Genomic DNA, 18,083 nt, shown 5'->3' on the forward strand with positions numbered 1-18,083 from the left:
GTATTATTTATTATTTAGCATTTTCAATTGTGTTGTATTATTTATTATTTAGCATTTTCAATTGTGTTCATGTTGACAATTATAATGATGACGATGATGATGATGATGATGATGATGAACGTCGTGGTAATGATGCAATTGTTGTTGTTGACAATGATGATGATGATGATGATGATGATCGTCGTGGTAATTATGTAATTCTTGTTGTTGACAATGATGATGATGATGATCGTCGTGGTAATTATGTAATTCTTGTTGTTGACAATGATGATGATGATGATCGTCATGGTAATGATGTAATTGTTGTTGCTGACAATGATGATGATGATGATCGTCATTGTAATGATGTAATTGTTGTTGTTGACAATGATGAGGATGATCGTCGTGATAATGATATAATTGTTGTTGTTGGCAATGATGATGATGATGATGGTCGTGGTCCTGGGGGGTATTCCAGAAAGCAGGTTTACTGGCTTAACTGGGTATGTTAATCCAGAGTAAGTGGTAAACCTGGGGGGTATTCCAGAAAGCAGGTTTACTGGCTTAACTGGGTATGTTAATCCAGAGTAAGCGGTAAACCTGGGATTTCAGTTCCAAAACGTTCAAAAATGATCAGGCTATGTAAGTAACTATGGTAACATAGGCTCTGAACTTAACCTGGTAGGGGTTTTGTTCAGGTTATGTTCAATTATGTTCGGTTATTTCAGTGCATGCTCAGTCAGGCCGCTATTTTTATACTTGTCACACAATGGTGTTTCATTTTTACTAAGGTCCGATTGAGAAAGAAGCACAAAATCATGTGATATTCTGTGCAATTCACCGTGAAAGGGCGATAAGACCACATCACATGATATCCTTTCTTTTCCAAACGAGTTTTGCAAGAGCGCTACAGTTTTTCAGCGGAATCCTTAATATAGGCTACTTTTTCTCAATCCCTACATTTCTAACGTTACACATCGTGGATTAGAATAGAATAAAATAAATCTTTAATGTAGGCTAGCTAGCCTACATCATGGTGGACATTTGTCTTTGGCTCACCAGACATAGACAGATGGACAAACAACATCTCAGACACATCGAAATCATTAAAACAAGTACAGTACAAAAATGGGAAAACATAGAAAATGAATAAATAAGTTTAAATATAACAGCTCAGCCAGGTATGTGTGCTGTCACTAAGTTTGGTTAAGAATGCTGATGGCATTTGGGATAAAATAGTTTTTAATAGGCTATACACTTTTTCCTCTCTCCAAATTATGTGCATCGATGATCACTCTCCGACTGGGAGTTTTTGTAGTGTTGGAGACGCAGAGCATATCGGCAAGCTGTCGGTCGGTCCGTAAAGTTTGCCTTGCGCTAAAGCACTTCCTGCGCAACTTCATTCATTTTCCTGGCCACAAACCCATGAGGATCATTACATTTGCACCGACAATAGGCTATCTTTGCTGGTGAGCTTTCAATTAATGGGCCTTGGCTTTTTCAGAATTTCCTCATATTAAGGTCTAATGGATAGGCTATAGGCCACTTCTATTTTTGGACGCTCTCATAATGGTGTTGGTGTTTAAAACACATTTTTATTTTAATAATTGTCAGATGATATGTGATACTTCACATCTTATCACAAACGGGGCAAAATAGCCAGGGCCCAGTACACGATGCCAGGATGTACCGGGAATCTAATTTGAGCGACACATTTCAACAGGGTGCATTTGGCCTATACCTTACTTTTCTCGGTTCAGACAGACGACCAGAGGACCACAATTGCGTCACACCAGAAAGTTTATTAAACTTAAGGGAAAAGGGAAGTAGGGAGTGAGTGAAGGCTCCAGGGGTTACTGGGAATAACAGGGATACAGGGGTTCCGTCCAATGTGCTGTGTCTGTGTCCCCCCCCAGTGGCAGCGATGCGTCCTTTGACGCCGGTGGTGGGTGGTCCGGAAGTCCTGGGGGGGGGGGGGGACACAGACACAACAGGGCGGATGAAACAAGGCAGAAGTACAGTTCAAGGGAGATCCAAAATCGTAGTAGCAAGGCAGAAGGCTGGTCAGAGTTACGGGATGAAGAAGAGTCCAGAATTACGTTCACGAAAAGCAGGTCTGGTTTTCTGGGGCAGAAGAGTATCCAAGATTCAGGCAGGTCCGGGGTCACAAAACAAGAGCGAGCCAGAAGCGCGAGCAAACAGGTTCCGGGTGTGCGCTTTGCAGACGATCTGACAAAGGAGAGCTGAAAGACAGGGCTTTAAATACTGGGAGAGGTTAGTGGGTAATGCAGCGCAGCTGGCAGAGTAATTAGAGCAGAGCAGAGCAGGGACAGGTGGAGCTAGTTAGGCTGAGTAGAGAGAGTGGTGAGCAGAGTGGAAGATAGTGGAAACCAATTAAGGTGGTAACCCGGTGGAGTGAGAGGGCTCATGGCATTACTAGAATATTATCAGTTCCACTACAGACTAATTAATGTGTAGGCTGTAACTTAATGTTATATGTGCAATTACAGAACTTGATGGGTACTGGGGGATGGAGGATACCTATGCCTTCTGACTCATCAGCCCTTACCCTGATTCCAATGCTGGAGCGCAAACCTAACTTGGCCCACAGCAGAATCTGTGTTAAAATAGAAAATTACATTTAGGATTCTCAAGGAGTCTATGGCCCACTCAATCTGTGACAAGGTAGGCTAGTTTAAGAAAGCCTCATTCATAGCAGTCAATACATAATGTCCACTGAATTGTTTAATTGTGCTTTTGACATTAAATAGGCTATCCTGAGCGTACGCATTTACGCCTCATTTCTTGGCAGACGCTCAAGTATTGCTCTTTGTTGTTATCACAGTTCGCTCCTCCTCCTGAGCCTCGAGGAGAACTTGCTACTCCGCCTCTGGAAAATACGCTGCTCTTCCTTTCGCCGGTTTCACTCATGGTTTCCACTCTCAATAGATGATGCCTTTAGAAGTTCGCCGGTTTCACTCATGGTTTCCACTCTCAATAGATGATGCCTTTAGAAGTTCGCCGGTTTCACTCATGGTTTCCACTCTCAATAGATGATGCCTCTATAAGTTCGCCGGTTTCACTCATGGTTTCCACTCTCAATAGATGATGCCTTTAGAAGTTCGCCGGTTTCACTCATGGTTTCCACTCTCAATAGATGATGCCTTTATAAGTTCGCCGTTTTCAGTCATGGTTTTGACTCTCAATAGATGATGCCTCTATAAGTTCGCCGTTTTCACTCATGGTTTTGACTCTCAATAGATGATGCCTCTATAAGTTCGCGGTTTCACTCATGGTTTCCACTCTCAATAGATGATGCCTTTAGAAGTTCGCCGTGAACGCGCACAACTCTAGGTTATCTAACACGGGGTTGTTTGAACTAACTGGTAACTGGTGTTTTGGAACCGACTCGTCGCAGGTTCAGACAACCCAGAGGTTAAGTTTTATCTCAGTGTTTGTTAAACCTCCTTTCTGGAATACCACCCTGATGTAATTGTTGTTGTTGATGATGATGTTGTTGTTGTTGTTGTTGTTGTTACTGATTGTGATGCTCTCTTTGTTCTCCCGTCTTTGACCAGTCCAAAGGTTTCCTGCTCTGAAGCGCTACTGTGTGGAGGGCAGTAAGCAGTTACCTACTTTAGAGTCCTGTGAAGCCAGAGTCAGTCGGTTGGGATTTGCACACCGTCAATTGGCGAGGGAAGCCTTTCTGTGCTGCTGCAAAGTGGCCCTTCAGCTAATGAACAGACCTGGGGTGGTCACTCTTGCTCGCTCAGGTCAGCAAGCTAACAAACTATACACAATATGTTCTCCTTATGCTAATACCACAGGTCATTTAAACTGTACACAATAAGTTCTCCTTATGCTAATACCACAGGTCATTTAAACTGTACACACAGGGGTTAAAGTGTGGAGGGAGGTGGAGGAACGCAGTTCCGCCACCTCAGATAAATTACTAAATATATTCTTTCATACCAAAAATATAGCGCGATGATATTGTTAAAATAAATGGTGAGTTAATTTTACGCATGTACAGAGGTGACCACAAAGCTAGCGATTCTTGTCCAAAATATATTGCTACACCACGATACTCAATATGTTGTCCAACGGTGACTCATTTTTTCCCGTTGCACCGACACTGGATATTAGGGTTCCCCCACCTGCCAAATCCCCCTTTAACCACCACACACACAATATGTTCTACTCGTACTAATACCCCACCTGCCAAATCCCCCTTTAACCACCACACACACAATATGTTCTACTCGTACTAATACTACAGGTGTTTTGAAATTGCTTACACAGTTGATGTGGGATTTGGCTTATTGTGTGAAGTCAAGTAAGATGTAAGATGACATCATATTTCTATATCGAAATGAAACGCTGCAATCAAAAGTCTATTTTTCAAAATGTCAACTGAAAATCATGCACAAAGTATATTTGGAAAAGTAGCCTTGTGGTATGTGTGGGATATTACTTTCTATATTATATTGGTTTAAAGTTGCACTATGAGATCCTGCATGATGTCACTTCTGTTGACGTTCAAAGTGAATACCAAACAAAACAGGGCAAGCTCGCCCCTCCCCCCATGCAGGCTACTACCGGCGCATCATTTTATCATTGATTCCAGAGCCGTATATATGGCTCTGATTGATTCCAATGGGAAACACAGCCAGTAGCCACACGTTACATCTAGTTATTAATTTACAGGACATTCTATCCTTTTGCTAACGGTTATAAAAAACTTCTACCTCTTATGACGTCAACTGACTCTTTTGGAGGGGAGGGGGAGTTTTAAGTGAGTGCTGAAAATAACAAACTTTTTCATCTTATATTCTGTCTTTAGGTATCAAAATACATTCAAAACAATATATAGACTTGTAAAATGTGTCTTTCCCCTAATTATTTTGTGTTTATCATAATTACAAAATTAACCTGACATATACACTTTAATGTCATGAACTCAAGTGGTCAGGGAGCAAAATGAATTGATATATTTTTTAAAAAAAGGTAAAAAACACCATGCTACATGTGTGTGTGTGTGTGTGTGTGGTGTCAATCTGTCTGTGTGTGTGTGTGTGTCTGTATGTGGTTTACAGAGATGGAAGCCCTGTTTGAAGATAGCCTCCCCATGCAGATCCGGAGCTATTTCCCTGAGAGTTGGCTTTGGGAGGAGCACCAAGTCCCAGAGGGGTAAAGGCAGCTCGGCATGCTTGGCCATCCCAGGACCCTTCCTCTTGTTTTAACATTTAGGACCCATCCCAAGACCCTTCCTCTTATTGCCTCAACATTTAGGACCCTACCGTGCACACATCCCAAGACCCTTCCTCTTATTGTTTTAGCATTTAGGACCCATCCCAAGACCCTTCCTCTTATTGTTTTACTATAAATAGATTTGGTTTGTGAAGTGGTATAAGTGAGTGATATAGTTTTAATGTGATGATGAGGTTGTGATATGGTCATAGTTGTGAGGAGGTTGTGATATGGTTATGGTGTTGTTGTTATATAGTTGTTATGGTAACATTTAACTTGACAGGTGAGTTCATAACACATTCATAGCAGCTGTCATAAACGGCACATAAAGCATTCATGACTGTTTCATGAGACATGACTCAACATTCATACCAAACCTTTCATGAATGTGAAAGACAGAACGACAACAACTTGTCAAAATAAAAGTCCAAAATTGTATTTGTGTAACCTGGATACCATTAATTTAATTTCTCCAGCCTTTGTAAATATTTCATGGATATCATATGAAGTCTACATCAAATGTCACTTTACAATACAAGTTGTGAAGTTTTCATAATCACTGTGTTCAACACTGGGAGGTAAACTAGCCTACATTCAGCTGTCCCATATTTGTGTAACCTGGAACACTTGGACATTCCCAGTAGTAAAAGATGAGAGATCATCTGGAAAGGTTACATCATAAAACAAATTAATTTTTTATGGAACAAAAATTATTTGCTTGACCATGTTCTGTCTTTTTGGCACTGGAATAGTCAACTGACTCAGATGTGACGTGATCGGGGAAGAGGTTTGGAACAAAACAAAAACGGCAACACTGATTTGGACTTTTATTTTTACAAGTTGTCGTTGTTCTGTCTTCCACATTCATGAAAGGTTTGGCATGAATTTTGAGTCATGTCTCATGAAACAGTCATAAATGCTTTATGTGCAGTTTATGACAGCTGCTATGAATGTGTTATGAACTCACCCGTCAAGTAAAGTGTTACCGTTGTGATGAGCTTGTGATATTGTTATGGTGTTGTTGTGTTAATGTTATGATTCTGTTGTGATAATGTTATGGTTCTGTTGTGATATAGTTGTAATGCGGTTGTGTTATGGTGTTGTGATAATGTTTTGGTGTCATGTGATAATGTGATGCCATGTGATAATGTTATGATGGCATGTGATAATGTTATGATGTCATGTTGTGATGTCATGTGATAATGTTATGATGTCATGTGGTTCTGATCTGTAGTACTACAGTCCTCAGACGGATGCTCCCAGATTCTCTGACCACCTGGGAGATGAGAGCAATTGGTCTGTCTAACGATGGTAAGATCTTATAACACACACACACTTACACTCAGATGAGAGCAGTTGGTCTGTCTATCAATGGTAAGATCTTCTTGATCTTACCATTGATAGACTTGATCTTGATCTTCTAAGATCGTCTTGTAAGTAAACTACCAGTGCTTTTTCAAAGTTCTCAATGTCTCGTTTTAAATGTCAGGGCCCTCGGAAGTCTACCAATGAAGTGTGGAGATACATTGAGCCTCGTAAATGGGTGTAAAACAGTGATTTATTTGCATGGCTAGCCCGGTGCCGAAGCACCACTATTGAAAAAGCTGTTGGTAGCATCGGCTAACTAGCCAGATTTTTTGGGTGCAGGGGACAAGCCGAGATGGGCTATGAGACATACGTTCACACTCTGTATCATGTTTCAATACACTTTAGGTCAATATCACACCGGAATTCTCCTTTAAGTTTTCTTCTTATTATTATTAGTTGGTTTGATCCAGCAAGACCACAGGCTTGTGGAGCAAGTCCACTATTGTTCTTCTTAAGTTTTCTTCTTATTATTAGTGGGTTTGATCCAGCAAGCCCACTATTGTTCTTCTTAAGTTTACTTATTATTATTATTATTATTATTATTATATCTTCCTATTCACCCACTTTTTGGCCGAACTACTGCTCTCTCATCTTTTTTTTTAAAGCCAAACCATGTTCATATAGGTCATTAAAAAAAAAAGAAAGTATTTTCCCAATCCATTCAACCCAGTTCAATGCCTTGCCAGCACCAGTTGTAAAGGTCATGTAACCAAACCATGTTCATATAGGTCATTAAAAAAAATAATAATAAAGTATTTTCCAATCCATTCAGCCCAGTTCTATGGCCAGCTAGCTCCAGTCAACCTTAGTCATGTGTACAGTTGTATAGATTATAACATTGAGAAACACACATTCATACAGATATTAAGCCCATCCACGCATCACTACCCATTCATGTTCAGTTACTCATCATTGCCCGGCAAGAAGTCCATAATCAATTCAATTGTCTTGCCACTATCTGTGGAGCTTTCAGAAAAAATTAATACTACTTTAGGTTTTGTATGTTATTTAAAGCCGACCTAACGATGAGTCCCTTCATGACGGTGTGTTGCAATGCATTCTGCGTGCTGTGCTGTGATTAGAGTTAAAATAAATCGCTACCAAGGCTCCAAATAGCAACACACTTACACCGTAGCATAATGAGGATATCTACATGTAAACCGAAGCATTGAGAACTGTGTAAGTCTACAGGCAGTTTATTAAAAAGAAAAACAGTACCGTTCACGTCTCGTTCACATATACAGACGGGCGCCATCTTGGGAAAACACAACTCTCTGGGATGTGGCGGAAATCGTCCTTATCAGTCTATGGTCTAACTTATAAACGTGTCGGGTCAACGTCAACAATAAGTAAGTTAGGCTAACGTAAACGTTAGCTATTTGCTGTTGTCATATTCAACCTATTAATGTTAGCTAACATGCTAGGCATTGAAAATGAATGCGTTAGCAATAGCCACTGCTTTTTTTGAGCTGACAAGCGTTAAAAATGCGTGGAAATGCGTTAAAAACGTAATCAGCCAAATTGACTCACTTCTTAAGACCCTTGGTATGGTGTTACAACGATGTGGATTCGAAATGTAAATTGTTAGTAAGGTTATGGTTTTAATGTAGACCAACCGCGATTTTGCAGTGAAGTGAATGGAGTCATTTTAGGTACTACTTTCACGAGGTCTGTAGTTCTGTCCAAATTTATCTTATCTTTGAACAGACTACATGGTTATCTTCCTTAGACTTCGTAGATGTAGTTACTACAATTTAGAAGCGAAATTCGAAGTGTAAATATGGTTTTAATGTGTAAACAGAACAACCGCGATTTTGCGAGCTAGAAAAAAGGAAGTGAATGAATGAATAGTTACTGCTTTTCTGAGGGCTGGCGTTCTCATAAAATTGACGTAATCTTTGAAAAGACTACCTGGTTATCTTCCTTAGACTTCGTAGATGTAGTTACTACAATTTGGAATCGAAATTCGAAGTGCAAATATGGTTTAAATGTGTAAACAAGACGCCTGATGTGTAATATATGTTAATGAATGGGCACAGTATTATTGTGTACAGTAATGGGCTATCATTAGTATGTTAACAGTTCATGTGTTATGCGATTTACATAAACTAGTAAACAACAGAAATGTTAAAAGCTGGTATTGTGTTTCCTGAATTCTTACATTCAGGCATTCAAATGAAATGTAATTAAGTAGCATATATATACTCTATAAGTGTATGATGCTTGCATCCCAAAACAACGGCACCCATATAATTGCTGTTGTTTTGAGAAGTATTTCTCATGCAAGCATCATGCAACAATGCAAAAACAATGAAACTAGTGTAGGCCTAATTATATTTTACATTAGTAAAGCAGTACTCTGATGTGCATGGTTTCACAAACTTTTGTGAACAATCTTAGCACTTTAAACATTGACTGTTTTGAAGTGCATGTATAGCAATGTAGTATAAAAATAATAATTGTGATATCATTACAATTTGATAGGGGTTGGGAGGAGGGGGTGGGTTCATGTAGGTGGGCCCTATGACCCCAAAGTATGCCTTGACTGGGCCTCAGGTCAAAGAAGTTTGAGAAATGCTGATGTAGACAACAAAGCAGCAAGGAGGCGTCGTGTGATCATTTAAACAAGTTTTATGACAAGGTCGATGAGGGTGGGAAAAATCGTACATTTCTGTGCAAACTAGTCACATTCAGTCACATTGTCTTTTAAGAAAATGCAGTCCATTTTTGGTTCCAGCAGCAAACAACCTCAGAACTGACCCTTCAGGCCTCTCAGGAGGCACTGGCCTTCTAACCTAGCGACCACCATAGCAACCAGCATGATTGCCCTAGCAACCAGCATAGCAACCACGTTATTTATGCGTTTTAGCTTATTGGATGTTGCGTTAATGCAGATAACTTTTGATCCGTGTGCCCGATTTTCATAAATGAGGTACCGTTGGAATCCTTGGATGAGGCCGAGTTCCATGCCCCTGATCAAACCCACTCTTGCAGTTCCTCGGAACCGCAATTCTAGTTATTATTATTATTATTAGCACTGGGTCTGTCTAACAATGATAAGATCCTAACTGACACTAGCCACACACACGCATACACACACACACAAACACACACACATATTATTTGTTTATTTTCATGAGGCTTTTGATTGAATTCACATTATTGTTTATTACTTCTATCAGGGTAGGAATTTCACGGCGGCCACGACGTCCATGGCCGTCGTAGCCCCTTGCATTGGCCGTGAGGCCCCTTTGAAAATCAGAGGTGTACAGGCCACGGTGGCCTTGGTGCCCCATTCTTTCAATATTCTGCTTTGCGTCCTACTAATAGCGATTTTTAGTTAGCCTGTGGCCTGTCAAAATAATCTTAGCATTCACAGTGCAAATTAATTTAGTTTTTTTACGCAGTGGAGAAAGTGACAGCGCAAGAAAGAAAGTGCGTCCAAATTCACCCATTCTTCTCAGTTGAACTACTCGCGAAGTAGCCTATTCATCACACAGACATCACAAGTATCACATGAAAGAGCTTTTAAATGTTGTTAGCCGGAAATTGCTGTGTTGAACGGTTCGCGAGAAAAGTAAATATAATTCAATTTAATCATACATTCTACTGAAGGTTTTGCGTCCCATGATCTCCCTACCCATTCATCTCGGTGGAATACTTCACGAACCCTTCTTTTAACACATGACAAACCATATATCAGAATAAACAGCAGACCTTACCGAACACAAAAGTGTAAAGCAGTCCCCTGTACAGTTAGCCGTTCCAGAGTAATCTAGTTTTGAATTTGCAGTAAATTTCGACATGCATGGATGTCTCCAAATTTGGGCTTTACGTTTTACAATGTGTTTAAATTGTTCCACATGATTTCATAACAGGCCAAATGCAAAATAAATGTTACAAATATCGCCTAGATATTGGTAAATCATAGGACAGCTGACTAAGAGTTTGTGAAAGTAGCCTTAATGATCACAAAATGCTAAGCATGCATCTAGGCTATTTGAGTTTCTTAAAGCTGAGCTGTGTTATTTCATAACAGGCCAAATATAAAATAAATGGTATATCAGTGTTTCCCCTAGAAATTTTTCCAGCAGCGGTGCTATTACTTGGGGTTGTTGAGCATTTTTTTTAAAAAAAAAAAAAAAAATTTATATCATACCTTCGTGTTTCTTTTGTGGACATTTTCAGCTTTCTTTTACATTATTGGTTAAAAATGATAGAAGAAAAATGAAATGGCACAACCCAGAAAAAGATTATTTACAATTTATTTAAATTTGTCTTAATGGCAAAGGCCACACCCAATCTCACGAGCACTTAATTTTTCTGGGCTTTTCAAAGAACATCTCTAAGGCTCTTTGGTAATTGAATTGAATTGTTGGGGGCCATTAATGCTGACACGCATGCACGTTAGCCAGATGCTCTCCTTGTAGTCTATTTCTCAGTCCCAAAACAACAAACCCACGTATAAAAAGTAAATACTCACTTTTCTTCTACATCACTCCCACAGTTACCATACAACTCACTCACAATTAACTTCGAAAAGGACCTAGGCTACTAGATTGAAGTCACGACCGTTAGTCTCACCGTCAAGAGAACGCTGAAGTTATGAGAACCGTCTTTCTGATAAGAGAATGTAGGCTCCTATGTCTAATGCATAAACGTAGAAAAGGTCTGTTTGTGATAGCCTATTATAGCTAAGTGGACAGAATTTAGGCTATCATTATATGCCAACATATGCTCATATTTCCTTTAACTATCAGAAAGTTTAAACAGGCCTAGACTGTGTTAAGCCTAGCTTTCCCATGCAAACATTACATGTAGCCCCTACGCTAACGTTACAAGTCTAGGCTACAATTAACGTTAAGACCATACACCTTGTAGCACATTGGTTTACTCTATTGCATTACTTACGTTTTAATAATTTGTCGTTGAATGTTGATGGAGGCTCATCTTTGGGAAATCAGCTCTCTGGATAAAATTGTCAGCCAGAGCAAGAGTTCTCAGAGTTGGCGACACCGGACGTAAATCAATCAGCAGAAAGAACCGCATCACAACAGTAGGCTAAATCGCCAACAAACTTTTTCCCCCATGTTAAATTCATTTCGGTAATCATGAATTGGTTTCTTTTATTTGATGTAGGCTAGGAGAGGAGGATGCATGTTTCACATTAGTGTCAATGTGTCAAAGCAGGCTTTGGATCAGAGGAATTGCTCAAGCTTAACATATGGCATAGGCTACAAGCTTAATTCACGGCATACAAACAGCCGTGATGAAATATAACTAATATCATTTTTATTGTCACCAGGCCTATAAGTAGGCTATTTATTGTGTAACCTACAAGTGAGCGATGACACCATAGGCTACACTGTGGCGAGGAGCAAGACCCCATCAGTCGGATAGCTAAACAATGTAACCGTGTTCAGAGCGTAGGCTAGCCATATGGGCTGCAGACTTGTCTTTGGGCTTGTAATCACCCTGACACATCATGCCGCATATATGTCCTGAATAATGAGAGGCTAAGTCGCAGGATTTGATGCACTTAACTTACTCAAGACTTTCAGAAAACAATTTCGAGATGGCGTTAGCCGTTGTGCTTTTACAGTGTGTTAAGTGAATCTCGCGGATATTATGTTGCAGCGGCGCTGAAAATCCAGCGGCGGCGCTGCGCCGCTGTTAAATACATTGTAGGGGAAACACTGTATATATAGCCTAGATATCTGTAAATATTAGATGATCAGATGATATACAGTTCTATGTAATATGTCATGTTTCATGTTTTTGTAATGTTTCATACAGTGATGCAGGTCTACTGCAGTGAATAGGCTAAATACAACTTTGATCATTTTTACTGTATAGTTAACTTTGGCCTTGGTGCCCTGACATGTGGCCTTTGTGCCCCCCACCAAATATGCCCAACTGAAGGCCAAGTGGCCTTGCCCCCAGGATGGTGAAATTCCAAGCCTGACTGCTATTCTCCTTAATGTAGTCTTACCAACATTTTGTTCACTGAATTGTTCACTGTTAATTTTAACTATTGTATTGTTTTTTTTTGTATGTCACTTTGGACAAAAGTGTCTGACAAATCCCAAAACCATACAGAAGTGTGTTTTAGACCTTTACAGAAGTGTGTTTTAGACCTTTACAGAAGTGTGCTTTAGACCTTTACAGAAGTGTGCTTACAGAAGTCTACTTTAGACCTTTACAGAAGTGTGCTTTAGACCTTAACAGAAGTGTGTTTTAGACCTTTACAGAAGTGTACTTGAGACCTTTACAGAAGTGTGCTTACAGAAGTCTACTTGAGACCTTTACAGAAGTGTGTTTTAGACCTTTACAGAAGTGGGCTTTAGACCTTTACAGAAGTGTGTTTTAGACCTTTACAGAAGTGTGCTTTAGACCTTTACAGAAGTGTACTTTAGACCTTTGCAGCATGCTGCACGTGACACAACGCTGACGAGCACACGTGGTGTCTCTGTCCCCTCTGCAGGCGTGTGTGTGTCGGAGCCGCTGCGGGTGTCGGTGAGCCAGGCGGTGAGTGTGGACGTGCCTCTGCCCTACACTATGGTGCGCGGAGAGCAGATCGAGCTGAAGGGCTCCATCTACAACCAGCACGACCAGGAATCATGGGTACGCAACCGCACCCACACAGTCTTAGCAATCATGGGTACGCAACCGCACCCACACAGTCTTAGCAATCATGGGTACGCAACCGCACCCACACAGTCTTAGCAATCATGGGTACGCAACCGCACCCACACAGTCCTAGCAATCATGGGTACGCAACCGCACCCACACAGTCTTAGCAATCATGGGTACGCAACCGCACCGACACAGTCCTAGCAATCATGGGTACGCAACCGCACCCACACAGTCTTAGCAATCATGGGTACGCCCGTGTGTGCGCGTGTGTGTGTGTGTGTGTGTGTGAGTGTGTGTGTGAGTGAGTCTGAGTGTGTGTGTGAGTGCGTGTGTGTGTGTGTGTGTGTGTGTGTGTGTGTGTGTGAGTGCGTGTGGAGTGTGTGTGTGTGTGTGTGTGTGTGTGTGTGTGTGTGTGTGAGTGCATGTGTGTGTGTGTGTGAGTGTGTGTGTGTGTGTGTGAGTGCGTGTGTGTGAGTGCGTGTGTGTGTGTGTGTGTGTGTGTGTGTGTGTGGACCACTCATGTCTCAGCTTACCTCCTGTTTTCTCCTCCAGTTCTCCCTGACTCTGGACGCCTCCGAGGGGATCTGTGTGTTCCGTGGACAGAACTCTGAGGAGAAGAATAAGGGCGTTCTGGACAAACATTCCGTCCACTTCGTCCACTTCTACATCATGGCCCTGGAGGCCGGCACACACACCCTCAACTTCACGCTCGGCACCCGGTGGGGCCGAGAGAGACTGGTCAAGATTCTGCGAGTGACCGTACGGAACACTCACCACATCTCTAAACATAACAGGAACACAGCAACATGTTCTCTAAACATAACAGGAACACAGCAACATGAAAAGATGTTCTCTAAACATAACAGGAACACAGCAACATGTTCTCTAAACATAACAGGAACACAGCAACATGAAAAGATGTTCTCTAAACATAACAGGAACACAGCAACATGTTCTCTAAACATAGCAGGAACACAGCAACATGTAAAGATGTTCTCTAAACATAACAGGAACACAGCAATATGAAAAGATGTTCTCTAAACATAACAGGAACACAGCAACATGTTCTCTAAACATAACAGGAACACAGCAACATGAAAATATGTTCTCTAAACATAACAGGAACACAGCAACATGTTCTCTAAACATAACAGCAACATGAAAAGATGTTCTCTAAACATAACAGGAACACAGCAACATGAAAAGACGTTCTCTAAACATAACAGGAACACAGCATGTTATGGGAAGTCAGCTTACTTACCACCTACACCAGAGAGATAAAGACACATGAAGATACATGCCATCCTCTCCTGTGTGTGCAATAACCCAGTCTAGCACAGTAGCTTAATTCACTGGAAGGGTCAGCCATATGTTCCCACAGCCCTATGTTCACACATTTCTAAGGTTGGGGTTGGGTTAGGGGAACATGATCTTTGGTGGAGTGGGTGACTGTGAGTGCACTGGTCGATTGGATCCAACCACACCAACAAGGAGGGGAATAGGGTAGGAAGAAGGCAACTGTCTAGTAATAAAATAATATATATATAAAGAAATATTTAATTAAGAAATTATGTATATTAGAAAAGGGGGAGAAAAAATGAAAAAGAAAATTAAATAAATAAATAATTAATAAATAAAGGGGTAAGATGAGGGGTTGGGTTTAAGCCAAGGGGCTGATTTGGATAAGGGGTGGGGGGCTGGAGTTGGCCAAGGAGTAGCCAAGTGGCTGTAGTTTAGGTTAAGGGATGGGGGTTTGGGGTTAGGCCAAGCAGCTGGGTGGGGGTAAAGCTAGGGACTGGGGCTAAAAGAAAGGGGTAAGTGCAAGGGTAGGGGATAGGACTAAAACCAGGAAAAGTGCTATAAAGTGCTAAAAATCAAAAGTGTAAAATTCATGAAAACAACCTTTGAAAATAGGCACGACGCTGCAAAAGGAAATGGTACAACACGTCTAAATTGTGTAAAGAAGTGCAAAAGAATAAAAGGTGAAGGTAGTCGGGGAGAAACCACTGGGGTGGGGACTAGGGACTAAAGGGGTAAAAAAAAAATAGAGTAATAACAAAGTAATAAAGGATTAATAACATAATAATGGTTTATAAATAAGACAGGACCTTGGAAAAGAAGGGGGGGAGAAAGAAAAATGTAGCTTTATTGAGAACCAGAGGAAACAGAGGAGTGGATTAATTGAGACCAAGGGGGAAGAAACAGAGGAGTGGATTAATTGAGACCAAGGGGGAAGAAACAGAGGAGTGGATTAATTGAGACCAAGGGGGAAGAAAGTTTATTGATCCAGCTCCGTTCTGCTCGTTGCCTCTGTGCTCGGGTCCAGCCGGGGTTGCTCTCGAGACCACAAATGCCAAGGTGTGCAGTGCTGTGTTGCTGGAAATGTGTGACTATGTGGGTGGTGCGTGAGTTCCTAGAAATGGTGTATAGATGCTGTTTGAGTCTGGTTTTGATTGAGTGACCTGTTTCTCCTATGTACTGTAAGTGACATTTATTGCATGTGATGATGTAGACAGCATTTGTGGTGTCTAGTGAGAGGGGTGTGTTAGGGGCAGAAAGGTGTGAGTGAAGGTTAGTGATGAAGTGTTGTGGTTTGAAGAAGGACTCCTGTGGTGATGGCTTGAGTGGGGGCTTCCTGGAGAAACGTGATCTAATGAGGGAGGTCTTGAAGGTTTTGTTTTTACGGAAGGCTGAGATGAGTCTGTGATGTTGGAAGTGAGTGTGGGAGGACTGAAAGTGGGTGAAGTGTTGTTTGAGAGTGTGGTGCAAGTGTGTGGTGGGTTGTGAAAAGGTAGTGACTAGTGGAATGAAAGGTGTGGCAGTGGGGTTGGGGTCAGGAGTGGGGTTGTGGGGGGCATTATGGTGGGAGGGGAATTAGTGTCAGAGCGAGTGGGAGCAAGAAGGGTCAGGGTGTCTGTTTTAATTTTCCTGAGGAATCTCTTCGAATATCCACGGGGGCGGAGGGCTCTAAAGAGAATTTCTATCGCTTCCTGGAGGTCTGTGGGAAAAGTGCAGATCCGGTGGAAACAAATGATTTGTGATTTAATGATGCCTCGGAAAGTGTGTTTGGGGTGGTAACTGGATTTATGCAAAAGTGCGTGCGTATCAGTGGGTTTGAAGAAAATTTTAGTACTGAGGGAACTATGTGTTGGAGTGGATGGTGTAAGAAAAAGTGTGGTGTCCAGGAAATTGACTGAGTGAGGGTCAATTGTGGATTTCAGTTTAATTGTAGTGTGGTGTGTGTTGAGTATGTTCATAAAGTCAGTGAATTGGTCTAGTGTGTGAGTCCAGGCGCCGATGATATCATCCAGGAAGCGATAGAAAAAGAGGGGTTTCAGGGGACATTTGGCTAAGGCTTCTTGCTCCCACTCGCTCATAAAGATGTTGGCATATCTTGGGGAATCTCTGGCCCATGGCAGTTCCATGGATTTGTAAAAACAGTTTGTCGTCAAAGTCATTATGAGTTAAGCAGATTTCTAAAAGTTGAAGTAAAAGTATTGTCTGGGCGTGTGGGATCTGGAAATTGATTGAATTTGTGCTGTACTGCTTGAAGGCCTGAGATGGTGTCAATGTTGGTATAAAGACTATCTACATCGATGGTGAACAGGTAAGTATGGTTGGGAACTGCCATGGGCCGGATTTTGTGTATGAAATCATATGTGTCTTGTATGTATGTGGGGTGTTTAGTGGAGAGGGGATTAAGAAAATGATCTATGAAAAAAGAAATGTTATAAGTGGTGGAGCTACAATCTGAAACTATAGGTCTACCAGGAGGGACTGCGAAGGGAACTGTCCATGCGTCAGGTGGCTTGTGGATTTTGGGGAGAAGATAAAAGGCGCGGGGTCTGGGTTGGTCTGGTCCGATCAGGAAATCAAATAGTTTTTTGGTTATGGAATGATTGGTGTATAATGAAAGGACCAGATTACGAACTTTCACTGGAAGTGGGTTAGCTACCAGTTAGCTATAGGCAGGGTCAGCCATATGTTCCCACAGCCCTATGTTCACACATTTCTAAGGTTGGGGTTAGGCCTGAGGTTTGGGTTGGGGTTGGGGTTAGGCCTGAGATGTGGGTGGATGGGTTGGGGTTAGGCCTGAGGTTTGGGTGGATGGGTTGGGGTTATGCCTGAGGTGTGGGTAGATGGGTTGGGGTTATGCCTGAGGTTTGGGTGGATGGGTTAGGCCTGAGGTTTGGGTGGATGGGTTATGCCTGAGGTTTGGGTGGATGGGTTGGGGAACATAGGGCTGTGGGAACATAGGCGTGCTCTCCTACAGGCTTGCTAATGGCTAGCTGGTGTTATAAACTGGTATTACATACTTTGTTGTTCACACTCCTATTTTCTGTGTTGTTTTTGTGGAACAGCCTGAAGGGATCCTGACTGAGGACAACACTGGGGCCACCATCGACCCCCAGGGCATCTACGGTCAGGCTGCAGAGAAACCTCCACACCACATCACACAAACCTCACATACGCTCACACAAACCTCACATACGCTCACACAAACCTCACATACGCTCACACAAACCTCCACACGACATCACACAAACCTCTACACAACATTACACAAACCTCCACACAACATCATTTAATCACACAAACGTCACATACGCTCACACAAACCTTACATACAGTACGCTCACACGACATTCACACGACATCACACAAACCTTACATACGCTCACACAAACCTCACATACACTCACACAACATTCACACGACATCACAAAAACCTTACATACGCTCACACAAACCTCACATATGCTCCAAGAAAACTAACACGACATCACACAAACCTCACATACGCTCACACAAACCTCACATACGCTCACACAAACCTCTACATACGCTCA

At 41.7% G+C, this 18,083-nt stretch overlaps 1 protein-coding gene across 1 annotated transcript in view; it reads left to right on the top strand.

The window, feature by feature from the left end:
* c5 (complement component 5) overlaps positions 1-18,083 on the top strand; it is a 102,791-nt gene that overhangs the window by 51,205 nt on the left and 33,503 nt on the right. The window contains exons 18-23 of the mRNA XM_048244588.1: positions 3,558-3,752; positions 5,076-5,169; positions 6,464-6,540; positions 13,082-13,221; positions 13,786-13,992; positions 17,595-17,655. Of these exons, the coding sequence (XP_048100545.1) occupies positions 3,558-3,752; positions 5,076-5,169; positions 6,464-6,540; positions 13,082-13,221; positions 13,786-13,992; positions 17,595-17,655 (774 nt within the window). The remainder of the gene's footprint in view (positions 1-3,557; positions 3,753-5,075; positions 5,170-6,463; positions 6,541-13,081; positions 13,222-13,785; positions 13,993-17,594; positions 17,656-18,083) is intronic.

Source organism: Alosa alosa, chromosome 5, assembly GCF_017589495.1.
Source record: "Alosa alosa isolate M-15738 ecotype Scorff River chromosome 5, AALO_Geno_1.1, whole genome shotgun sequence".
NCBI classification, from domain to species: Eukaryota; Metazoa; Chordata; class Actinopteri; order Clupeiformes; family Clupeidae; genus Alosa; species Alosa alosa.